The sequence below is a fragment of the Alligator mississippiensis genome, chromosome 3, assembly GCF_030867095.1.
Source record: "Alligator mississippiensis isolate rAllMis1 chromosome 3, rAllMis1, whole genome shotgun sequence".
Lineage (NCBI taxonomy): Eukaryota > Metazoa > Chordata > Crocodylia > Alligatoridae > Alligator > Alligator mississippiensis.
In genome coordinates this window covers 114,369,371-114,392,018 of record NC_081826.1, presented here as the reverse complement: position 1 = coordinate 114,392,018, position 22,648 = coordinate 114,369,371, and the positions used below count along the sequence as shown (strand labels likewise).

The 22,648-nt window shown below is 42.6% G+C and overlaps 1 protein-coding gene across 1 annotated transcript in view; it reads right to left on the bottom strand.

Annotated features, from left to right (window-relative positions):
- The window catches only part of RIPOR2 (RHO family interacting cell polarization regulator 2), a 91,038-nt gene extending 69,967 nt beyond the window's left edge, over positions 1–21,071 (bottom strand). Inside the window, exon 1 of the mRNA XM_019490631.2 lies at positions 20,960–21,071. Within this exon, the coding sequence (XP_019346176.1) occupies positions 20,960–21,020 (61 nt within the window). The 5' untranslated portion in view covers positions 21,021–21,071. The remainder of the gene's footprint in view (positions 1–20,959) is intronic.
- Between the last annotated feature and the right edge of the window lie 1,577 nt (positions 21,072–22,648).

Genomic DNA, 22,648 nt, shown 5'->3' with positions numbered 1-22,648 from the left:
GCCTAGGCAGAAATCTTCTCAGAACTCAGTGAGTTATTGCATGCTATTTACTTTTAACTAAGCAGAGACATGAGGTGAGTTTACTCATACAGTATATGTGTTCTTTTGTGTAATTTTTCCTTTCTCTTGAGTGCTTCCCTTTACTTGGCATATTCATATACAAGAATTTGCCAGTTTTTATGGAGACTCCTCACGGCAACAATCAAGAGATTTTGGGATGCTTAGTTCAGTTCATAACTCTGAGCTGCTTGCCTAAGTTTCCTGGGGCATTGTAGTGTCAGACTAGCTTTGCACTATATTAATAGCAAGGGTAATAACCATTTATCTGGCTCCAATGTCAGATTTGTAGTTAGGAAGGTGTTTATGTTCGAGCGTACCTGCTAGGATTTACTGGCACACAGCCATCAGCATGTAGCTGCAGCCCCCAAAAGTGCAGCATTCCAGGTGACAGCAAAAACATTCCAGGTTTATGATTATCATTAAAATGAGGGTAAAAAATAAAATAAAATAAAATAAAAGGGTACTCACCTAAATATACAGGTTCACATTCATAGCAGGGATGATGAACACACTGGCTTGAAGACCCAAGTTCCTCTTGCACAGTGCAGTCTCATTACAGTACCCTAGGGTCTGATTAGCTGGTCTGCTGTTGTCTTCGCAGACAGCCCTGGCTTAGTGTTTCAAATGCAAGGGGGGGAAGGACTGGTGGGGAAGGTAGTCACCAGCCTATCTTTGATCGCTGCCTGGACTGACTCATTCTTCTGCCAGCAAAAGCAGCAACTACTCTATTCCCCTTGTAAAGTTTCGGGAGGAAAGGAAATATGTGTGTGCAAGTGTGTGTGTGTGAGTGAGAGGGGGCGGAGAGGAGCCGTGTCTGACTAGCATCATGTGTGGTAGGAACACAGGACTTATAAAAACAGCTGCCTGACAGATACTTTTCAATGCAAGAGGCTGGGTGCTTTCTTTCCTTTTTGCCTTCTGCTGATCACTCTGGCATTCTGGTCAGCCCTATAAATATTTCTGTAATGCAGCTCCCCATCTCTCCATGGAGATTGGGCTTTTCATTTTTCAGGGTGATTATTTAAATGAAAGTGTCCCCCCTTTTTTTTTTTTCTTTTTTAGCATAAGCTAACACAGCACAACCCTTTTTAAACTTTGCTGTTTTATAAATTGCTTAGTGGCTAAATCACTCTATTAAGCCATACAGAGATTTATTGGGTTGTTTTGCTTCAAGGCTTTGTTAACTTTGAAAAAGAGGCTTGTTGTTGTTGCTTGGAATGATTCATTTTTAATATTCAAATGTAAAAGGGCACTAGAAGAATGGGGCTTTTTTTACTTCTAAAAATCTTGTTACAGCTGTAAATCCTAGCAGTCAATTATGCCTGCATTAGATACCCATTCTAAGTTGTTGCTGTACTGAGGGTTCATCAAAACTGATCAGCTATTGGCATGGGTTTTGTAGAATAATCAACATGAAAAGGGCTGTGATGCATCAGCCCACAGCCCAGGCTCTCAATTGCTTGATGCAAAGGCACCCTACACATCAGGTCATGTGTTTGGCTAAGCGTGCGGTGTTGTCAGTGAGAGGCTTTCTGATACCCTTGTCACTCAATTAACATAAGATTTGGTTGCCCTTCTCTCAGCATGTAAAATTATAAAGCCATTCGTTGTATGTAATTTAATGAATTCTTGTGGCAATAAGTTCCACAATATGTTGCCTACATAGACATTTCCTTCTTTTATTTTGGCTTTGTTATGTATATAGTGCCCAGTAATGTTCCGTGTGCTTTACACTGCTCCAAAGATCTTACATTCCAGGGTCCCTGATGCTACAAATGCATGCTACTGGTCACAGTGTTTATAACCATGATTATTTAATGCCAATGAACTACCTGTAGTACTGTTTAATATATTCAGAAGTGTCTAAGGCTAGGCCCTCACTTCAGACACATTAAACATTGAATAAAGAAAAGCATACGAAGGTGGACCAAGATGTTACTATCAAGCAAGATGAAAAGAAGGGAGGGATCAGTTTTAATGTCAAGTACCAGAATACTTCTTTCCCATTAAATGGACTTTTTTCCATGGTAAATGATCCTAATTGTTAAAAATTTTTTATGTAGAATTTCTCTCTGGCAGGATCAGTCCTGCAAGATCTCTGAGCACAGTTATTATTTGCGTCTGGGCCTTTTAACTTTTCTAATGTAGCTTTCCCACAGGGAGGTGGCCAAAGCTGGACACACTACCTCAGTTGTCATACACTATGATGTCCATATAGTAATGTCTGTATTTGTTAGCATTCCTTTAACAGATTTTTTTAGCTGCCGTGCATTGGGCAAACTCCTTCAGTGAGTGATTGGCAGTGACCCCTAAATCAAAAAGCATGGCAGTGTGGGTAGAAGTCACAAACAATTAAATGTCCTGGGTAAACAAGTATGATCTTGAATCAAATCTAGAGCTTGCCAATGTTGACACTCTCCCTTTGGATCTGTTGTTGTGATAGCTGGGTGAATACCCTTTGAAATGCAAATACTTTTCAGTGGCCTCCTGACCTTTCATAAAGAATGGTGCTATAGAAGCGAGTTTGAAATCATCACAGAGAGGTTCATAATTAGGTCCTACTATAACACCTTGTACAAATAAAAACATGCTCTAGAAAACATACAGCTTGCTGATTCAGGTTACCCCTTGATCTTAATTGACTTTCCATCCTCCTAATGAAGTTGCTTTATTTGCACTACATGCTGAAGGTATGCAGTACCCTATTGTTGTAAATAGGAGTGGAAATGGAAGCAAACTTCTTCAGATGTGTTTAAAGTGTAAGTGGATGCTCTTCATTGCAATAGAGACATTCAACAAAGCCTGAGGCCAAATCAGCCTAAGTTACACGGGTTTCTGTAAGCGATGTAGTTTGGATTGGCAGTGAACAGAACACATTTTTGCCCTTTGGTGGGCCTTAGGCCAAGTTCCACCATTCTTAAACCAGTCTGTGTGCCAAACTTCTGTTCTATTATGCCTGAAGACCAGTTTCCAATCATTTCTACCAGTAAAAGTGTAATGTCTGTAGCTGGCCCAAGAGAACTGAACTCTGTGCAATTCAGAAAAGTTACCACCTGCAAAACAGCCACTGTACACTTCACACTGTGGAATATCAGAGGAGCTGGAGAAGGTATATATGCATCAATGCCAAAAGCTATAAATGTCTCATCTTAACATGCTTAATATGCTTCTGAGACTAATTCAGTCTTCTAAGGTTATAGAGGCAGTGGTTCTCCACATTGGGGATGATTTGTTAAAGGTTTTCTATCTTGCATTCTACCTGCTATACTTCACCTTAACCCTGACACTCCTGCAGTAGCTGTTCAGCCAGTATGTTTCAAACTTACCTTGAGTCTTGTGTGTGTGCAAGCTCTTTTTTTTCCAACTTCATGTTTCAGAAGTGAATAGCTTATCTGTTCCAAGCCCTCTCTTCCAAAGGAATATTTTTCTAGCTTATTTATGTGCATGACCTGAGAGCCATATAGTCTATCCCTGTGGGACTTCTCAGTATCATTTTGCAGTAGCAAATGCAGAAATCTAATTCCTCCATTGCTCCCAGCACTGTAACCTCCTGAAACTGTGAGGAGTCTCAGTAGTTTTGTGTTGTTGTTTTTTAAACAAAGCTCTAGATAAATTCTTTGTCCCACTCTCCTTTTGCACGTTCATTGAGCTGATGTTCCTGCTTTTGAAAGAATCTGTCATTTCACGTGTATCTTGTTTTGCTAATTCAGTGGAAAATGCCAGAGAATACTGCCTCTCTCCATAACTAGAGAAAAAGCTGCCATTGTATTGCTATTATGATAGTGCTCCTGTACCTATAAATTATTCAGTCTGTTGCAGTATAATCTGCTGTTATGATAAAAATAGGTCACCTATAATGTCATAAGTACAAATCTCAAAGTGACAACAGCAGAACTGAGCCTTGCTTGACCTCTGTAAAGTACGCTGCATTAAAAATAACTCTGAATTGCAATTACATTTCTTTCCCTTAATACCTAGCAAGCAGATTATATTTATCAATTTCAAAGTGCCTTTATAAACATTAGTTCTTGAAATGGGCCAAAGTGTTGTTAATCCCACACAATGGGACAGAAAATGAAATGACTTGTTAGGTTCCTTCCAGCCTTCTTTTTCATGTTCCTTTTGAATAATCTGAGGCCAAAGCGAGAGTCAAGGTTAGAGGAGAGATTAGATTGGAGTCCTGTGCTCATTCCAGAAGTCTGTGCAGCTCAGTCTCTCAGGGCTGAGAGGTCTGCTAGCTAGCACATACTCGAAGCTAGGAGTATCAAACTCTTCCGGCTCCACAGGCTGGATGAGAGGTGTCTCTTCCGGCTCCACAGGCTGGATGAGAGGTGTCGGGCCAGTCCACGGGCTGAATCAGGCCTACAGAGCGGCCCCATGTGCCAGATACAGAGCGCAGGGTTGGTGTCTAGGTTTTTCTGGTATTTTTAATACAAGTTATATTCTTTTATATATATATATATATATATATATATATATATAATACTTTGCTTTTGAAGAAGCTTCCTTACAACCTTGATCACAAGCTCCTGAAGAGAAGTCTATGGCAGGCATCAAACCTAGTTGGGCCTGCTGTGCAAAGAAAGTTGCTAAACATGGGAGTGTAACAAGTCAATCCAGCCTAAAAGTGAAGTGATTTCCCCTTTAAGAACAGCATGAGCACCTATGCCATTGCCTGAAAGGGGCGTCCAGCAGCAGATAGAACAAGACAATGGTAGCCTGAATGCTGACAGTACTCTTTCTGTGAGAGGTGAGTATCTTGACAAGAATCAGGACTATAACTTACATCTGGGCCATCCAACTAGCAGCTTGTGGGCCACATGTGGCCCTGATGGGGTTAAGTTGCAGCCATCAGGTTCCCACCTGCCCGTTGCTCCCCCCTATTACTCTGGCTGCAACAGCAGCTGGAGTGTTGGGGCTCTCCCTCCTTCCTCTAGCTTTCATTTCCTGCCTCTGTCCTAGGGGTGGGGCAGCACAGCATGGGAAGCTGAGGGTGAGCCTGGAGCCATATGGTACAGCAATTAGAAGGGGACACCTGTGAGGGGGTGTGGTGCAGTTTGTGGGTAGGTTGCAGGCACATGGCACAGCATGTGGGGCATCCCTGGGAGGAGTACCCACATGGTGCAGTGAGGGGTGTCCATGTGGCGTGCAGCACAAGGAGACCTGTGGCTTGCCCTGTTGTGGCTCCTACCCATGCAGCCCTTGGGGTATTGGGCCCCTGGCTGCTTAGAAGTTGCACAGCCCTGACTTACAGTACTGGGAGGTTCACCTGGCTATCTTCAGTGTAAACTTAGCATTCCAGTAACCTTTTCACTCTCTGCCCTCTATGCTGCCCTGCTCCTTTGGTTTCCTTCAACTCCCATTTCCACACTGCCTGTTAGGCTAGGAACAGACATTCAAAAAGCCTGAGCCTGAATTGATTCAATCTTTGCAGGTTAGTCTAACCTGACTAGGCTAAATCACTTTGTAACTGCCCAGACATCCCAGAAATGCAGGCACATGCTTCCAGTGGCTCAGGATAGAAGCTGGGGGGCACTCGAGCAGCCCTCCCTTCCCTTGTACAAGGCTGAGCTGATGGGGATATGGCCAGGCCCCAGCAGGATTAGGGAGGGGTTCCCCTCCCTCATTGATAACAGAGCATTTATCAGCTATGTGATCAGTATTTATCACCCCATCAGAAAGCAAACACCCTCTCTCATTAGTTCAAGCTCTTCTTAAACAAAGAAGGAACTGAGGGACATTACCAGCTGAGCTGTTGTCTAGGTCCGAAAAGTCCTAAGCTGACACTGCTGTCTGCCACAGCACAGGCTGTAGCCAGCATGTGGTCTGCTAGCTAATGCTGAGGTGTCTGTGTAAGGCAGAGGGAACAGGGGATCCCTGCTTAGCAGGGAGTGGTGGGGGGAGAGGTAGAGCTTGAGGAAACCAGGCAGATGCTGCTGTGCCTGCAGACTCTGCTGGAGCTCTGGCCAGCCCTGCTGTGTAGCAGAGAGCCCCACCCAGGCCAGAGAGCATGCCGGGATGCTGGTGGAGTCTGATTTAATTAAAAGCAGCACGGGGTCTGGGACAGACATTGCATAAACCAGTGTGACCTAAATCAGTTAAGTCTGACACTACATTCAACTAGGTTTATCTCAAACTGGTTTCAGCCATTTTCAAACTGGTTTATGTGCATAGAACATCTGTCCTGTTACAGGTTTAAACCAGTTCCTGATCATTTAAACTGGTTTATGTGTAATGTCTGTCCCTTAACTCAGCCTTGTGCTCCTCATTTCCCCTCCCAGGTGCTGACTACCAAGTATTCTGTCTCTCCTCTGTAATGTTTTTCTAAACATACTTGTTTCACATCACATCCTATATCAACCACATGCAACTGTTTCCTCCCCTCTGCTTCCCATCACTGTGTGGTTACCCCACCCTTAAGTTCCTCATTTGAAATATGTTACCATCTTTTGTGATCTATTGCACTTACTGTGCCCTTGGAGTGGCATTGTGTGGTAGTCCACCAGGCACACATTAACAGAGACTTAACCAAGGTTGCATGGTGAATGAGGGCAGCAGGCCAGCCAGGTACTGAGTGACTGCTCCACAACTCCTTTGCAGTGGCTAAAGTAGTATGTGCCTTGGGGTGGAGAGCTGCACCCCTTACTGCTGCAGATCTGGAGAAGAGGGAGCAGCAAGAAAGTGCTGCTTCCTCAAGCCAAGGACAGAAGGGGGAGCTTTCCTCAGATCTTACTAGATGGGAAGAAGCTGTGTTTTCCCTTGCTTTAACCGTGGCGTTTTTACCCTGTGCTTCCTATACAGTGGTCTTAGATTGTCTGAGCAACCTATCTGTGAGAGTCTGAAGGATACAGCACACACCTATTAGCACTTCAAACTAATGAAGGAGAGCCTCAGGAGAGAGACACCACATATATCTTCCTGCCCTTATGCATACAAGTCTGGAGAGGGAGCAGGGAGGTGTGGAAAAGCTGCTGATTTCTCCCCCCCGCCCCAAAATCCCACACGTCAAAATAAGACATTCTGTGCTACCAACCCCTCTTATGTGCAGGTTTTTCTGTGGCAAATGAACAGAGCTCACAAGAGGGCTTGACTGAATTGTACCTTCCAATTTCTCCTAATGCTTAGCAACCAGTACAGGCTGAGCTGCTCTGAAGTGCATGCCAAGTGTGTGTATGGTGTGTCTATTACTGTGCTTTTATCCTCCCCCCCCCAACCCCAACCTTGTTTTTGAAAAGCTTTCCATGTTCTCTAATTAAGATGCATAAAGAGCTGCTGGAAACTTTATTATGTCTCATTGGACAGCTAAAAGTCAGCTATGTGATGAGATGATCAAAGCTAATGTATTAATCTGATACCTAATGTTCCAGGTACTGCATTTCTAGTTTGTTTTCCACTACAAAGGCTTTGAGAGGGGCTGTTCCTTTGTTTGCTAGTAATTGGTTCAGGGCAACGATTTGTGCTGGGCAGCTGAGTGATTCTAGCTTAGGACTGTACTGAGTGCTCTAGCTATTTCACAAAGCCACCCAGTGGAGGAGCTATCACAGAGTAAAGTGTATCATCTACTAAAGTGTGTAATGTACACTAGTAGCAGATCCGTAAGTCTCTAATAGCCTAATTCTAGGGAAGGAAAAGGATTCAGTTTTGGAAATGGGGAAAAGCACATTCCAACTCCTAGCTTTGGTTTCACACCTGCCCACCTCCTTTTGGAACCTGGTATATAGACTTGTGGCTATTCCAGAAGTCTATGACTTCCGTCTAATAGTCTTTCTCCTGCATACGCAGACCCTAGACCCCCCAAACCTCATGTTCTCTCTCCACACCAATCCCTCAGCTCCCACACCATGTTCTAGGAGCAGTCACGGCAACCTATAGCTCCAGTGCCAAGTGCTGGGCTGTCTATTAGACTTGGTAGGTGCATCTATAACTGTGGTGCCTAAACTTCCAGCCCTGTGAGCCAAATGAGTGGTGCAGGGTTGGTCTGCAGGCTGGATCCCACATGGAGTTGGTCCATGGATGTGATCCTCCATGCTGGTCTGCTCCCAGTTTCCAAATGTAGCTGTACACTGCTTTGAACCAGTGTGCTGTGCCTGGCCACATACCAGCCTAATCCTATGCCAGTGGGATCCACACAGGGCCATGTTATCTGGCTTTTAGGGCTTCCCACAAGTCTGAAATTTGACAGCAATTAGCACTTCCACCACTCCCTGACAGCAAATTTCTGGACCCAAGGGGAGCCTCACAGGCTGGATGACACAGCTCTATGGGCCTGATCTGGTGCACTAGCTTATAACATGAAGACTGTCAACTAGGGAGCATCATAGTGAAGCATGCCACACCTACTCCCTGTGCTTTGCCCCAAAACTGATGAAATGTAGTTTCTGTAGTGGGATGTGTGCTATATCCTCTCCCAAGAGAGCAAGCCCCATGCTATCCTAAGCCTACATTACATTCATTTTGGGGTGTAGCATACATGGAACAGGTGTGGTATGCTTTGCTACAGCACTCCTTAGCACTTGATAGCATGGATGAGCCATTTTGCTTGTTCTTCAGCATAGTGGGTGCATCTACATATGTAATTAGAGCACCAAACTGCTGTGGTCCAGGGCACATGTGTAGACGCTGCACCTGGGACTGCAGCAGTTTGAGCTGGGGCGGAGCAGCCCCAGGCTGGCAGGGGGTCCAGTGGGTCAGCTCCAGGCTCCAGGAAATGGTATCAGGTGGTGGAGGTGCTGATAGGGGCACAAGAGTTCCCTGTGTGCACTGCCCTATGGTAAAACCACAGTTATTCTGAAATCAAGCGAGTCAGTTCAATATTACATTGGTGTAACTAAGAAAAACTTGACCCTCTCCATGTTAAAAGGCATCTAAATTTCCATATTTTTTCCTGTTTCATGGGACCAGAGCAAGATTTATTTTGTGATATTTTTCACAACCATTTTCGCTGCCCCCCAGATACAGCCAGTGCTTTTTTTTCAATAAACGTTTTAGTGCATGTTCTCCGGCTTAAATATAACAAATATGAGACGCATACAAAACTGCTGTGCAAATGAAATGCCATTCTGTGGAGTGCAACGGCAATTCCACTTCTGTAATGCAGGGGCCGAAACTGCATCTGTTAAATGTTTAAATAAAAATTCCAAAGCCGATATGGTCCATAGCAGAAATGGTCTGGAACCAAAACCCCAATCTCAGCACTCCTACACAGCCTGTGGCATGAGATTAGGGAGTTTATGGGTTCCAGCTTTAATGTGGAAGCAGAAATTTAATCCCTTGTAAAACTTTGATTTTAATGTTGAAAGGCAAGGGACAGTTTCCTCATAAGACAGTAAATTGCTCCATCAGTACGCAACTCACTAGCAGAAACTAAAAAGTTTTCCATGCCATATAGTGAGTCTGTCAGTAGAGCTCAATTGCAAAGGATATATAATGTAACCCCAGAAATCATGTTAGTTAGGTCTTGGCTTGGTTTCATAGCTAAGGTTAAATGACAAAGAGACTGGTTTTCTAATATATGACATATGCGTACTATTTTCAGTGCAGCATTTAAAGTGATTAGTGACAGCAGCCCAGCACTAATCAATGGCTCGTGTCTCTGATTAAGCTAAACCCCTAGTTTGCAACAAGCCTTAGGAATAGAAAGGGCAGGGAGCTTCACACACAGATATATAGGGGGATGAGCATGTTACTGGTAACAGATTGCAAGTCTGCTTGCCATTCTGTGTCTTAAAAAAATGGACCAGAGTTAAACAGCATTGTAAAACACAATCCTTTTTATTTTAGTCAACTTTGAAACATTTTATCTGCACCCTTTTCTCCATTTTTCCCTAAAGAAAGAATGCATAACATATACAAATAGTATCTCTTGCCTGCTGCTCCTTTTCCCTATGTGTGTCCCTATGTGTCAAAAAGCCCAAGGCTGAATCGATTCAATCTTTGCAGGTTAGTCTAAGATGCATAGATTGAACCAATCAGCAAGTGAATGGACATTCACTTTTGATTCTGGAAATGGAGCCACAGGCCTGCAGTGGCTCAGGCCAGAAGCTGAGGGGCTTGACCAAGGCTAGCCCGCCCATCCTGTGTGAGAGGGAGAGTTGCAAGGTATGTGCGAAGCATCCTGGGATGCTGGGGGACTGTGAGTTAACTTGAATCTGAAGGGGCTCTGGGACAGAAGTTCATTAAACCAATTTAACCTAAATCAGTTAAGTCTGATACTGCATCCATCCAGGTTTATCTTAAACTGGTTTTGGCCATTTTGAAAGTGGTTTATATGCACTGAACTTCTGTTGTGTTACATATTTGAACCAGTTTCTGATCACTGGTTTATATGTCATTTTTGTCCCTAGCCTAAGTGTTTAAGAGGAACTTAGAGAAATGGCCCGGTTTTCTACAATTTAAAAAAAATATATCCTTACTACAAGATGCTTATTGGAGTATATTCTACTAGCTCCAAGTCAGAAAAGTAACGGTAAAAATGACAACATGGCTTTCTACATTATGATTTGATCCTACAGTCCTGAGTTGAATGAAACTCCGCAGTTATTTAGTTTATAAATTAAAAGGTTCTTTTACCTTCCTCCCCTCCCCAGCCCCATGCAACCTAGGTAATGAAGACCAAGCTGTGCTCTTTCTCCTTTTGACAGTAACCACAGTGCTAAAGAGTTTGCAGTTGGAATTCTGCTATCAGTTCTGCTGGTGATGCGTGAGGCAGAAGAAAATCCTTTTTACTTCCCTGTAGCTATATGAGCATTGTGATACTAACAGGGGGGTAAACTCATCCTTTAGTCAGGAAGTTCTGTGTGTGATAGCCTAGGAGCACTCTGGTTAAGATTATATTGCTACATAGCCACAATAAAGCACACATCTGAATAAATAGCATGCTTTTTCAAGTTCATCTGCATCCCATAACTGCAGTTCCTCACCACCGAAGCATGCTGAAGCAAGGAAGATGAAGAATAAAAAATTCATGGAGTGTAGATGCAAAACCAGCCCATTAGCCAAGGGTCTTGAATCATGCACTGTGAAAAGCTTGATGGAAAAAGTCCTGAAGAACTGTATAGTGATGACTCCACCAGGGCTCAATAGAAATCACTCTGAAAACCTATTGAATTTAATGTATTATGATTGCTCTCCATAGACTTTTAAATCATTGTATAGAACTCTCCAGGAAGGATGTAATTCTCAATTAAGTTCTGTGGGTTTGTTCAAAAAACCTGTAGGAAGGCTTTCAGTTTCAACAGGGCTTTTTCAGAACAGAAACGCTGGGGTAACTCCAGGTTGTCCCCTGAGTTGATTGATACTTGCTGCAGTTCTTGGGATTTCAGAGGTTCCTGTTAATTCAGTGGTGACCCAGTGTTGGGATTCAGGGATGGATCCCTGATGCACCCCCTTTCTGCCGCTGTCCCTGACTGATACAGGTGTGGAGGGAGCCCCAGAGCTGCTCCTGCTCCACTCCAGCCCTGGGCTGTGGCTGTGCAGTGTGCCAGGTTCAGCAGGGGACAGAAGCAGGGGCACATAGATTCCTCCTTTCAGCATCTGCTCCCTACCTACCCCACTCTCACAAGTGTCCCCTGCTGGCAAGGAGCGTGGGCTGGAAAGAGGAACCTGCACACCACGGTCCCTGGTGAAGCACAGCTTCCTACACAGCTGCTCCCCACAGATCCTGGCTGGAGCAGCAGGTCAGCCAGGGACAGCAGCAGTGGTGTTGGCAGGGGGCAGATGTACACCTGCTCCTTGACCAGTTCTGTGGTATCCCCTGCCATACTGGGGGCTCCAGCTGTGTGTCATCCCCATCCCTTCATCATTTGAGGAGTGGCATACCACACCCTCCTGGATCTGCCCATGCTGAGATTGTTCATCTTGAAATTATGCATCAGAAAAAAGAGGGCTGTGACATTTCCGGAAGTAGAGTCATTTTCACAAGGAGTTTATTAAAATTCAGGGTAGCATGGAAATAGTTGCACAAAAGCTTGTCATTTTACTGTTCCTGTAGTGTTACTTCCTCTTAGGTTTGGTAAGAGGAGAGGAAGAAGCAGACCCACCTAAAAGGACAGCTTTGCATGATGAAATTAGAGGTGTTGCAAGTACTTGTTTGTCCTGTGAAGGTAATTTATATAAACGGAGTCTTTTTTTTTTATAATGTTGGGCTCTCTACACAGTGCTAACAATTAGCAAAGGAGAGCATCCAGGGGCCCGGCAAGTGCAATGAGCTGTATATGGGCAATATTGTCAGAGCAAGTATGTTTTACGCTTATAGTTACAAGGGGAAAGGTCCCATGAGAGTCTTTCTCCTGGACTCAGTATCTGTTCTTTTTCAACTGTGTCTGATCGTTTTAGGATGGATCTGGATGCTGCAATAGAAGGAACTTGGATTAAATGACCCATAAAGTCCCTTTTTGTCCTATATTCTCTTATGTGGACAATGAGATTCCATGAATAGTGGGCATCATCACCCTAAGAACTCACCTAGCATTCCAGGGAGTTTTTCTGGCATTGGTCTGGTAACAACAGCAGTGGTGCTGTAGACTTGTTACTAAAATGTTTACCTATAGGCAGGATTAGCTACTGTAATGACAAAAAGGCAAACTAAGCTGTGCTGGCAGTGCCACTGCCACTATTGCTACCACCACCTGCTCTATGCTGGTGCTAGGCTAATAAGAGAGGCCACCAGATTTCTAAGAGTAGAAGCAACCATAGTATCTTTGTTCTGCTATGTCCTGAATGTTTTCTCTTGTTCCCAGATTTTAGTGCATTTATGTACAGTTGAACTGGTTTTGCATGCACTTGGGTTGCTAAATCCCTTAGATGTTTTGAAAACCCTGTTCTTTATTTTCACTCTGTTCCTTGCAGGATCCACTAGTTCTATGTTTCCCCCCTGGCTTCAGTAGGAACCACTTTTGAAAGTTAAGACATAATAGCCTGACTTCAAGCACCCATTTGTTTAAACTCTGAACTTTTGAATCCTTTAATTTCCAGGCTAATTGCAATTGAGTGAGATCATGTCCTCTCCAGACACTTTTTTTAGTTGATACATGTCTGCATGCTACAAGCAAATCTGTTCCTCCCAAGTTTTCCTTTAGCATTTCAGTCTTGCTCTTCATCCACCTGAAAAATGTGTATTGACTGTAGGTAAGAAGGTGGTTGGCTATTCAGGGTGTAAGTATTTCCTCTTGTGTGGCTCACAGAATATTCTCCAGAGTGTACACGTATTTTATCCTATAGTAAACTTCAAGATTGAAATGGGATTATTTTATTTACAGCCGCAAAAGAAGTGAATTCAAACCTCTTGACTAAGGGCATGTCTGTTCTGTGGTTGTGGTATGTTCCAATTAGGCCACCATCTGAACACACACACACACCCACCCACCCACCCCTTGCACTTCCTCGGGCACTTGTCAGATCTGGCAATAAGCTAACATGGTGTTTCTGTGGTAGACCCCAGCAACCATTTTCAAGCATGCTGGAGGCCAAGGGCTAGAGTAGCTGCAATGGGATACTCCAAAGCATCTTCATCTGTGTATTTCTGGGTTTGTAAGTGGAGGTGCATTGTTGGGTTGCATGAGGATTGGGTCATAAGTGGGCTAGTCTAGTGGTTGGCTGTTGGGGAGAGGCAAGAGCCAGAGGTAGAGTGCAAAGTACCCAACTCAGAGACAATTCCAGGAGCAGAGACCAAGTTACTGATCAAGTCAGGTTTTTCGAGTCAGAGACCAAACGAGAGAAATCCTAGGGTGAAATCCAAGTCACGGGCTAAATCAGGGTTCTGGACTGAGTTTCCAAGGCCAAGGGGAATTTCCATGCAACTGGATTCTAGAAACAGAGCTGAGCAAGGTCAGAAGTCAGAAAACCAAGAGTGCGGGGTCCAGGCAGGTTTTACCACAGCAGACCTTCAGCAGGCCTGCTGTCTGCTGCCACAGGTGGACCTCAGTGGGGAGGCTGTTCTCCCCTGCAGCCCATAAAGAAACCCGAACAAGAGCCCAGGTGGCTCAACAGCTGGGGTATGGCTCTCAGTGCCTCTGGCAGGTTTGGTCAGCTAGGCAATTACTATGGGCTGGACTGGGCTATACCCTCACTTACTGAAATGCTGGAGAACCAGACTGACCTCCAACTTGGATGCCTAAATCCAAGTTTTACACTTGGATTTAGGCATCCTAAGAAACAGGGCCTGCCCAGTTCATTTAACTGGAAAACATGGTTAAATAACTAGCAGCCAGGAGGTCATTTTCACATTGTCAAGTGCCTAACAGTTGTAATCCTTCTTCCCCATACTCAGCCTCTTGAACCATTTTCCAGTTCTGCACAAACATGTGAACTACTTGTAGCCTTAACTTAGAACTTCCTGGCCTGGTTGCAGTGGGTGTGTCACACCCTTGAAACACCCACCACAAAGCCATATTTACCATGTGGGTATGGGGAAGAGCATTTCTAGCAGGCTTTGATATTGCCCTGATTTGTTAAAGGTATGAAGTTGTGCATTCCACTGAATCATTCTCAATTTGGTTTATTACTTAAATAATGTGAATAGAAACAATAAAAAACTTACATGTTACGGAGCAATATACTGAGAAAAGGAAGCACAACAGTTGGATAAAACTTGAAGGAAGGAAGAGGTTTGGTTCAAATACTGCCACGGTGCTTGTTTAGCAGCTGAAAGTATTGTCTGAGCATATCTACTGAGTTGCTTCTCTAGCCCATAAATACTTTGCTCTTTTCCCTGAAGACTGGCTAAGTGCCGCTAATTTATGCGACCTGTTTTTTTATTAACATTCACCCAGTAATAATGTCAAAAGATAAAAACAAAAAAGGCTGGCATCAAGGCACAGTGAAAAATAAGAGATCAAAGATATTTAATTACAAAGAAGAACCAACAAAGCAAAAACAGTCTGTGATTTCAGTCATTTTTTAAAATACAGACATTAAGCTGTCAATCATTTCTACTTAAAATACAGAGCTTATTGCATTGGTAAAAATAATACTTCAGCTGTCATGGGACAACTGGGACTCCTGAAAAGCTCAAATCATCATGGGTCATTTAGTGTGTGGGTGTTTAGGGTGTAGATGGGTGAACAGGTATGTCCTACTATCTCATTGTAAATGATTGAACGAAAAATCAGAACAGGTTATAGATTCCTTCGGTGTTCTGTAGAACTTTACATTTGCATGTTAACTACAATCAAGAACTAGTATAATAAATTGCCTTATAAATATTTGATGTAGGCAAAAAAGAAAAACAAGTCAACAGCAAATTTGTTGTGTAATTTTATAAGCCATCCTCTTTTTTATGATAGTGAGGGATATAAATGTTTTTGGCTAAATGATCTTGAATCTTTGTCCAAAGGCTAAAAGCAGTGATTAAGTTATGTATATTCTATAAGAAAACACTGTTGTCTTGGTGATGAACTTACAGTAGAGCTCAGCATGGCATAAAGATTCTCCATCTCTGGGCATGAGAGATTAGTTGGTGGATGGTTGATGAGCCATAAAAGCTTTCAGGGAAAATTATCCCTAATTTCCCAATAGCTAGAGAGCAGCATATGCCATGGTTAATACATTTTACTGTTGTGGAATATTCAGCATGATGTCCTTAATCTTTTAGGAAGGAAGGAAATGTTCAAGGTTGGTTTTTATGAAAATTTAGAAAGCTGGGTGGGGGGGGGTGGAGTATATCTATACCCATTTGAAAATAATTTTGAAATACATACATTATTTTTTCAAGTGTATACCTATCAATTTGATAATACGCATGTGAAGTTTATGTGCTCTTTGCAAAGCACATTACATACAAAATACACCTTGTCGTCTTGGGTAACAGACTGAACAGAAAGAGCCTGGGAGGAAGAATGGTCCAGTAGCTAAGGCACAAACCAGAGAATTAGAAAGCCTGGTAAGATACTGACTTCCTCTGGGCAAGCAACTTAGATGTAGATCAATAGGAGTAAGATACCTAAATACTTATTAGGATCTGGGCTCCAGAACAGAAGACTGTTCTATTCTTCATTAGTTAAACTGGAAATGCTACTTTCCTACTTCCTAGGCATGTTGTGAGGCTAATACACCAAAAACAGCACTCAGATACTACATAGAAATGGTGAGATGGGTACATGAATGAGGCAGAAGTTTTATATGGGAAATAGGAGAGTGGAAGCCATGTGCAAAGAGAGGAGTCAGTGTAGGTAAGAGTCAGGTTCATTCTCTAATGCAAAGTCTGCCAAAGCCCCAGGTAAGTTTCACCAGACTCCCTGTAGAGCTAGTGGTACATTTTTTGAGGATTATTGTCTCTTTGGCATGTTCAAGGACTGTTTCTGTGAGCCAAAGAACTTGCCATGCAAAAACTTTGTTAATCCACAATTAAAACACACTTAGCTGAAAAGTCCATGGCAGAATGCTATTTTCCCTAGAGACAAGCAGTCTGTAAATTCCAAGATATGTTCTACTTGATAAAGACGTTATCAAACATTTGTCTTCATGGCTGTGGTTATCCAAACAATGTAGGACTTTAAAGGTGTCACTCAGGTAAGTTTTATGCAAGTGCATTAAGAGCAAGTTATTGTTTCTGTGTCACTAACAAGCTCAACCTATGTGATGGATGGATGAAACTTCTTGTCTCATTGTGATACTATGGGAACAGTTAAGGCAGTTTGTGTACCGTAACTGTACACTTCTGTACTTGAGGATGATTTTTCTTGTCAGTGGACCTTTCACATGGAGCTTTAGCTTGTCACACTTTTTTTCACCAACAGATTTTTTTAGCTATGTATGATTGTTGCAACTTAACTTCAACAGAATGAAGTTTTTGTCTGTGAATAATGGCATGGTGCTAGTCTTTTAAAGGGAAGATCTTTCCTAAGTTTTTCCAAACATAAAAAGTGTACAGTAGTTTACACCATCAGTGCAAATAAAGGTGACTTCTGTTTGCATTCTAATTTCACTTAAGCCTCAAACCTAATCATGAAACTTAAACCTAGAACGTTTATGTGTTTTCAAAGAGGCAGTTTCACCAGGAAGCAAACTCATCTTGTACATTTTTTAAACATACCTTGCTACTCAATGTAATTGCCATTCTGTGGGGAGCTCTTCACTAGATGGTAATGTGAAGAGAATGGATACATGACCTACTAAGCTAATCAGCTCTGAGCAGGCAAAGGACCTCTGAGACTTCTGGTACAATGTTGTGGACGGTCTATAAGAAGACATTTGCTTACTAAATATTATGAAAAATAGGTGGGGGCAGGGGGTTCATGCTTTAGAAAATTTCAGAAGATTTTGACTTAGCTGTAGGGAAAGTACTGAAAAGTAGGCCAGTTACTGTAAATGCAATCAAGGAGCCTATTCAGGAGGTAAAAAGGGGGAGATCAGTTATCACAAGCCTAGCAGACCACAGGCTAGTTTGGTGTAGCTATATAAAAAGGCTGATAATAACTATAATAAATTAAGTTCTAATTGGTATGATTCATCTGAGAACTCATTAATAGTAACAATTAATAATTGTTTACTATATGAGTATTCACATGCCTGCAGCCTTGGGCTGTAAGCCTGCCAAGCTTGTGCAGAGACAGGATACTAGAAAACCATAATATGGAGGATTCCACCTCTCCCCAGACTTCTGTAGAATTTCTGACTCTTGTAGAAAACATGGAAATTCATTATATTTCAGGGTTTACACTTCATATTATTCACTGGTGTAACATAACATTTTTAAAGTATAGTAGGGAAAGAAATGAACAGTAGCAATGGACTAATCCAATCAATGCAATGACAGAAATGGTAGCGTTCTCAGGGATAATGCAGAAAAGATAGAAATGTTTACTAAATATTTCTAGTCTATATCTGGGGAAAAAATCCAGGGGCTGGATTCCTATCGTATAAGACAATGGAATACTTTCCATTTCTATCTTTCACAAACAGGATGTTTTAGAGCAGCTGCTGAAGTTAGAGATTTTTAAATTGTCAGATCCATGTAATTTAAGTCCAGCAGTTTTAACAGAGCTGGCCAAGAAGCATTCTAGATCATCACTAAGACTTGGAGCACTGGGGAAGTTCTGGAGGGCTAGATGGGAATGTCTGTCCTGCCTCCAGGAATGTCTGTTCCTGTGGGTGTGAGCAAGATGCATACCCTGCCCATTAGCTGTGCACACACCAATGCCAGACCTAAGTGCTCCCTTGTGCTGCACTCAAGCTTATTGCATAGTCTTACTCACAGGGCTAAAAGATAGAGCACCACTGACCTTAATAGCGCTACTGAAAAGGGAATTGCATTATTACTGTACTTCTTCACAGGCCTTCTTCAGCTCTGTGGTAGAGCTGCTGTAGTGGAACCATGCTGTCGGTTCCTTTGATTGACTGGTGCTGCTCTGTGTCTTCTCTGTGAACTGGAAGGGTGCCCAAGAACCTGGCTCATACCTCCTACCTGAAACTACCCACTCAGTGTTTGTGACCGGGGCAGATCCAGAGCGAGTGCACTGGTGCCGTTGCTCTCCCCTTTGATTCTTGCTCCACCTAAAATCTACCCGATACTTTCTAAACTCTTCATTTCACCGATGTTAATGACTCTGTCTCCTTTTTAATAGATTTGATGATCCACTAATCAAGCTAGCATTTTATTCTATAATTCTATAGTCTGTTAGCTGCTCCTGGTAATGTAGTTCCTATTTCACAGCCTTGCAGACTCTTTTTAACTCATTGCAATAGCATTGTATTTGTTTTTGCATCAGTCTTAGACTGAATAATGCAGCCCTTGGCCCCAGACATATTAGTAAAGCTTCTAGTTCCTTTTTACCTGGAGAAAAATGTGTTGTGTTATATGTGATGATGCACCTCACCATGTGCCCACCGCCCTTTTCAAAATCCTAGATCTGGCCAGGGGAATGACCTCAATGTCACACTGAATGGATTTAGCAAATGCTTAGGGAAAAAAAGCAGACCATTCCAAGTTTACTAACAAATCTATTTGGGGAAAAAGGATTGGGGTGGAGGGAACAACATAGAATGAGCTTCTAATCCATAAAGTATGGAAACTTGGTTCTAACATGGTGGGTTCAAATCATATTACAGCCACAAACAGAGTGGTGAAGGGAAATCTCTGAAAGGGATGATTCTTCTGCCTCTGAAAGAGGCAACCCTTCTACAGATAAGTCATCAATGCCAGAAATGACTTATCTGTGGGGCCCAAAAGGATTCAGAAGAGCTACAGTTTTAACTTCAGAATGCATGACACTACATGAAATTGCAGGCATATGTTTTTGACTACTACACCTCTGCCCCTATTTCATATCCGTATCAAAATCCTTCTCAGTGACTATGGAGCCTAGAACACGTTGTCCTGAATGGATCATAGGTGCTTTTGAAAGCTTTACCCAGATGAATATGCACATTAAATCACAGCAATGAGCTATCCCAGTGTCTCTCAACCTTTTGAACTTGAGGCACTCTTTAGTGGACTCAGGACCCCGCCCTGTAACTTTTGTGAATTGAGTGGCACACCATTTCAAAAACGCTTTTATATATTACAGTGCTTACTTCCTTGCAGAGGGGACAGGTGGAGGGGGCCAGCCAGGCAGAGGGAAGCCTGAGTCTGTGCTTATCTGCTTAACTCACAACCTTAAGGCACCTTTCAAAGGATCGCACATCACCCTAGTTGAGAATCGCTGATCTATCCTGTAACCAGTAGTATGTGCCAGTTGCCTCAAAGGAAGTTGTAAGAAATTGCAGGTGTTGGTTATGGAGTAGCTTGTCCCGGGGAAAGCTTCTTCCCCAACCTTAATAGTTAGAAATTATCTGAGAGTTTATAATTCCTTCCAGGCTGCACAAGCTGAATTTTATGCCACATGATCATAGTTTTCAGATACAAGCTATAAACCTTGTCAGCAAAGTACCCTTACTGTCAGTTGATTTGCCCAGTGTCATTCCCTTCTTTGCTATGATTGTTACAGACTACTTTCACAGAAATGAAAATGCATGGATAAATGTCCTGACCTCTCTTTTCTGCAAATATTTGCCACCTCTGGATAAAAAATATATCACAGGTTAAGAAGCAGGGGTGTATTTGTGGGAAATGCATGACCTATTAATAGGCTGTACACATCATTGACACAAGGATTTTAAAATGTGCTCTCCCCTTCTGTTTAGTCTTTGCTCAGGCTAAAATATCTGGGTTTTGCCCTCTTCTAAAGTTTCCCATCAAAGGCAAGCTTTGCTTTACTGCAGTTGCTGAAACAGTGCTGCAAGTGCATTTAGAAGTTAGAAGTCTTGGGGCTCTGCCTACAAAAATGTTTGTGTTTTTTCAGGTAGAGTCAATAGCAACTCCTTCCAGAGAGCAAGTGCCTGCAGAAGCAGGTAATTATTTTCCAAGGCAATATAGTATAGCAGGAAGAGGCACAACGAGACACTACCGTGTCTTGATTCTCCTGAGCCTCCACTGTGTGTAATCACTCATATTAATGAGTGCCAAGTGATCCCTTCTGATTTAGTAGCCTTTACACTCCCCTGGCATGGCAGCAAATGACTGCCCAAGGTGTAAGGCAATGGAGCATCGGGCTCACAGTGTCCATCACTGACCATGGTCCTTCACAGTTGCTTTACAAAGTGCAGCCAGATGAGAGGATACTTTTTTACACATTGTTCCCCCTTGTCTTTCTCTTCTAAATTAATCTCCCTATGGTGGAACCCATCTGCCTATTCAGTATGAATCTCAGTCACTATATTTACACCCAGAATGCCTCGTTCCCATTGTTTCATAGAAAGTAAGGAAGTCCGCTAATGCTTGTCCCTCTGTGAGTCCCAGTGAGTCAGTGGAGAACTTTAGTCAGCAGAGGACTTCAACTTTTCCCAAATAATTAGAGCACAAGCTAAAAACCTGTCTTCACTCTATACAGGAAAAAGATTATGTGTAATAAAAAGGGCTCTTTACCTTCACAGAAGACATCTGTTTCTCCAGGTATGGTTAGATCTTCCTGTAGGTCCTGCTGCATTGTGGCCACAACTCAGCTAAAGGTAGCCGTTACAGAGCTGAATGCTTGAAGTAGTTTCTATGCTATAAGAGGACTATTTCCTTTCACCAGTTTCCTTAAACATTTTAGCAGTGGCAGCTTCCGCATCTGCACTTACGAAAACAGCCTCATTCATATGAATAAGCCTTCTTGTTTTTATTCATGTGCTTTGAGATTGGGTTTGAGGTGGGGTGTTTCTTAATGCTGAGAGAGGAAGAAGCTAGAGGGGAGACATAGACAGGACTGGCTCAGAATGCAGGATGCATTTTCAGCCTGGCTGGAGTGAATACTGTTCCAAAGCAACAATGTCAAGCAGAGATGTTATTTCAAAGAAGAGTGTGGGGTTGTTTTGCATATGAATGTGAGTCTTTGCTGGTGGCAGCGGTGGAGTCAGGGAGCAATTCCCATTCATCTTTCTATAGAAAAGTTCAGCTTCCTGACAAGGACAATTCAACTCAAGTACTTCTTCAGTGTCCTGGTTTCAGTGGGAAGCTTCTTAGTTTAGCATGTTAACAGCAACAGTATTTTTTTTCTTTCTTTTGAAAAGGAAAATTTGTGGATTTACATATAGGTAACACTAAGCTCAGTTGTGATCTCAGTAACAAGAACCCAGTAACAAGAAGGCATTGGTGGCTGCTCAGGGTATATGACTTTTTCTGTTTTTGCTCCCCTAAGTCATCACTTTGGGTACATCACCAACTTAAAGCATTACATTTTGTGTAGCTCTAAACTGCTGATCAAAATCAGAATGCCTATCAAGCCTAAAGTCAAAAAAGAAAAAGACATCTCATTTACATTTGAACATCAGGAATATTATTTTAATACCAAATCAGCCCTGCTGATGACTTTTCCAATTGCTTACTTCTGCAACATATTGCTTTTTTCAGTGGCCAATGTTTTGGAATGATTAAAGCAAGGAGGTTCACTCTTGTTAAATGTTTTGTTGTCTGTAGGATTCTCATGCCTAGGAACTATCTGCTTGCTAGACTTTTGAGCCTACCATTCAAAGGCTTACATTTCTGCTCAAGTTTCTACTGACATCATCTATTCATTAGAATAAAAGCGTGTGTGTGTGGGGTGGGGGTAGTGGAACCTGAGAAAATTACTCTCCCATTTTTATTTGGTTTTTTTGTTGGGGGTTTGTTTTGTATTTTGGTTTTTGGGGGGTGGGGCTTGGGTTGGGTTTTTTTTTTGCTATTAGTGCATGTTGTTCCTGCAAGGAGAATGAATCCCATTTGACATCTGCCTATTGATTGATGTCAAACTGGACTGAGATTTCCTCAGGGAAGGGACTGCTTCTAATGTGTTGGTACAGTGCCTAGCACAATGGGGCCTAATCTCCTATCCCAGCTGGGGCTGCTACATACTACTGTGATATAAATAATTGGAAAGAGAATAAGAAGTGACAAAAGGAGAAGAGGCAGTTTTCTGGGAAGACAACAAGAAGGACAGAGGAAGATGGGATTAGGAGCAACAGGAGTCATGAATTATGAAAAAGGAAAGTGATAGGTGAACAGAAAAAGGAGGTGGAGAGGGGAGGGATGAAGTGGGAAAGAATCAGTCCAGAGGGAAGGGAAGCCTAAAGAAATCAACCTCTTCAAGTGCCATCC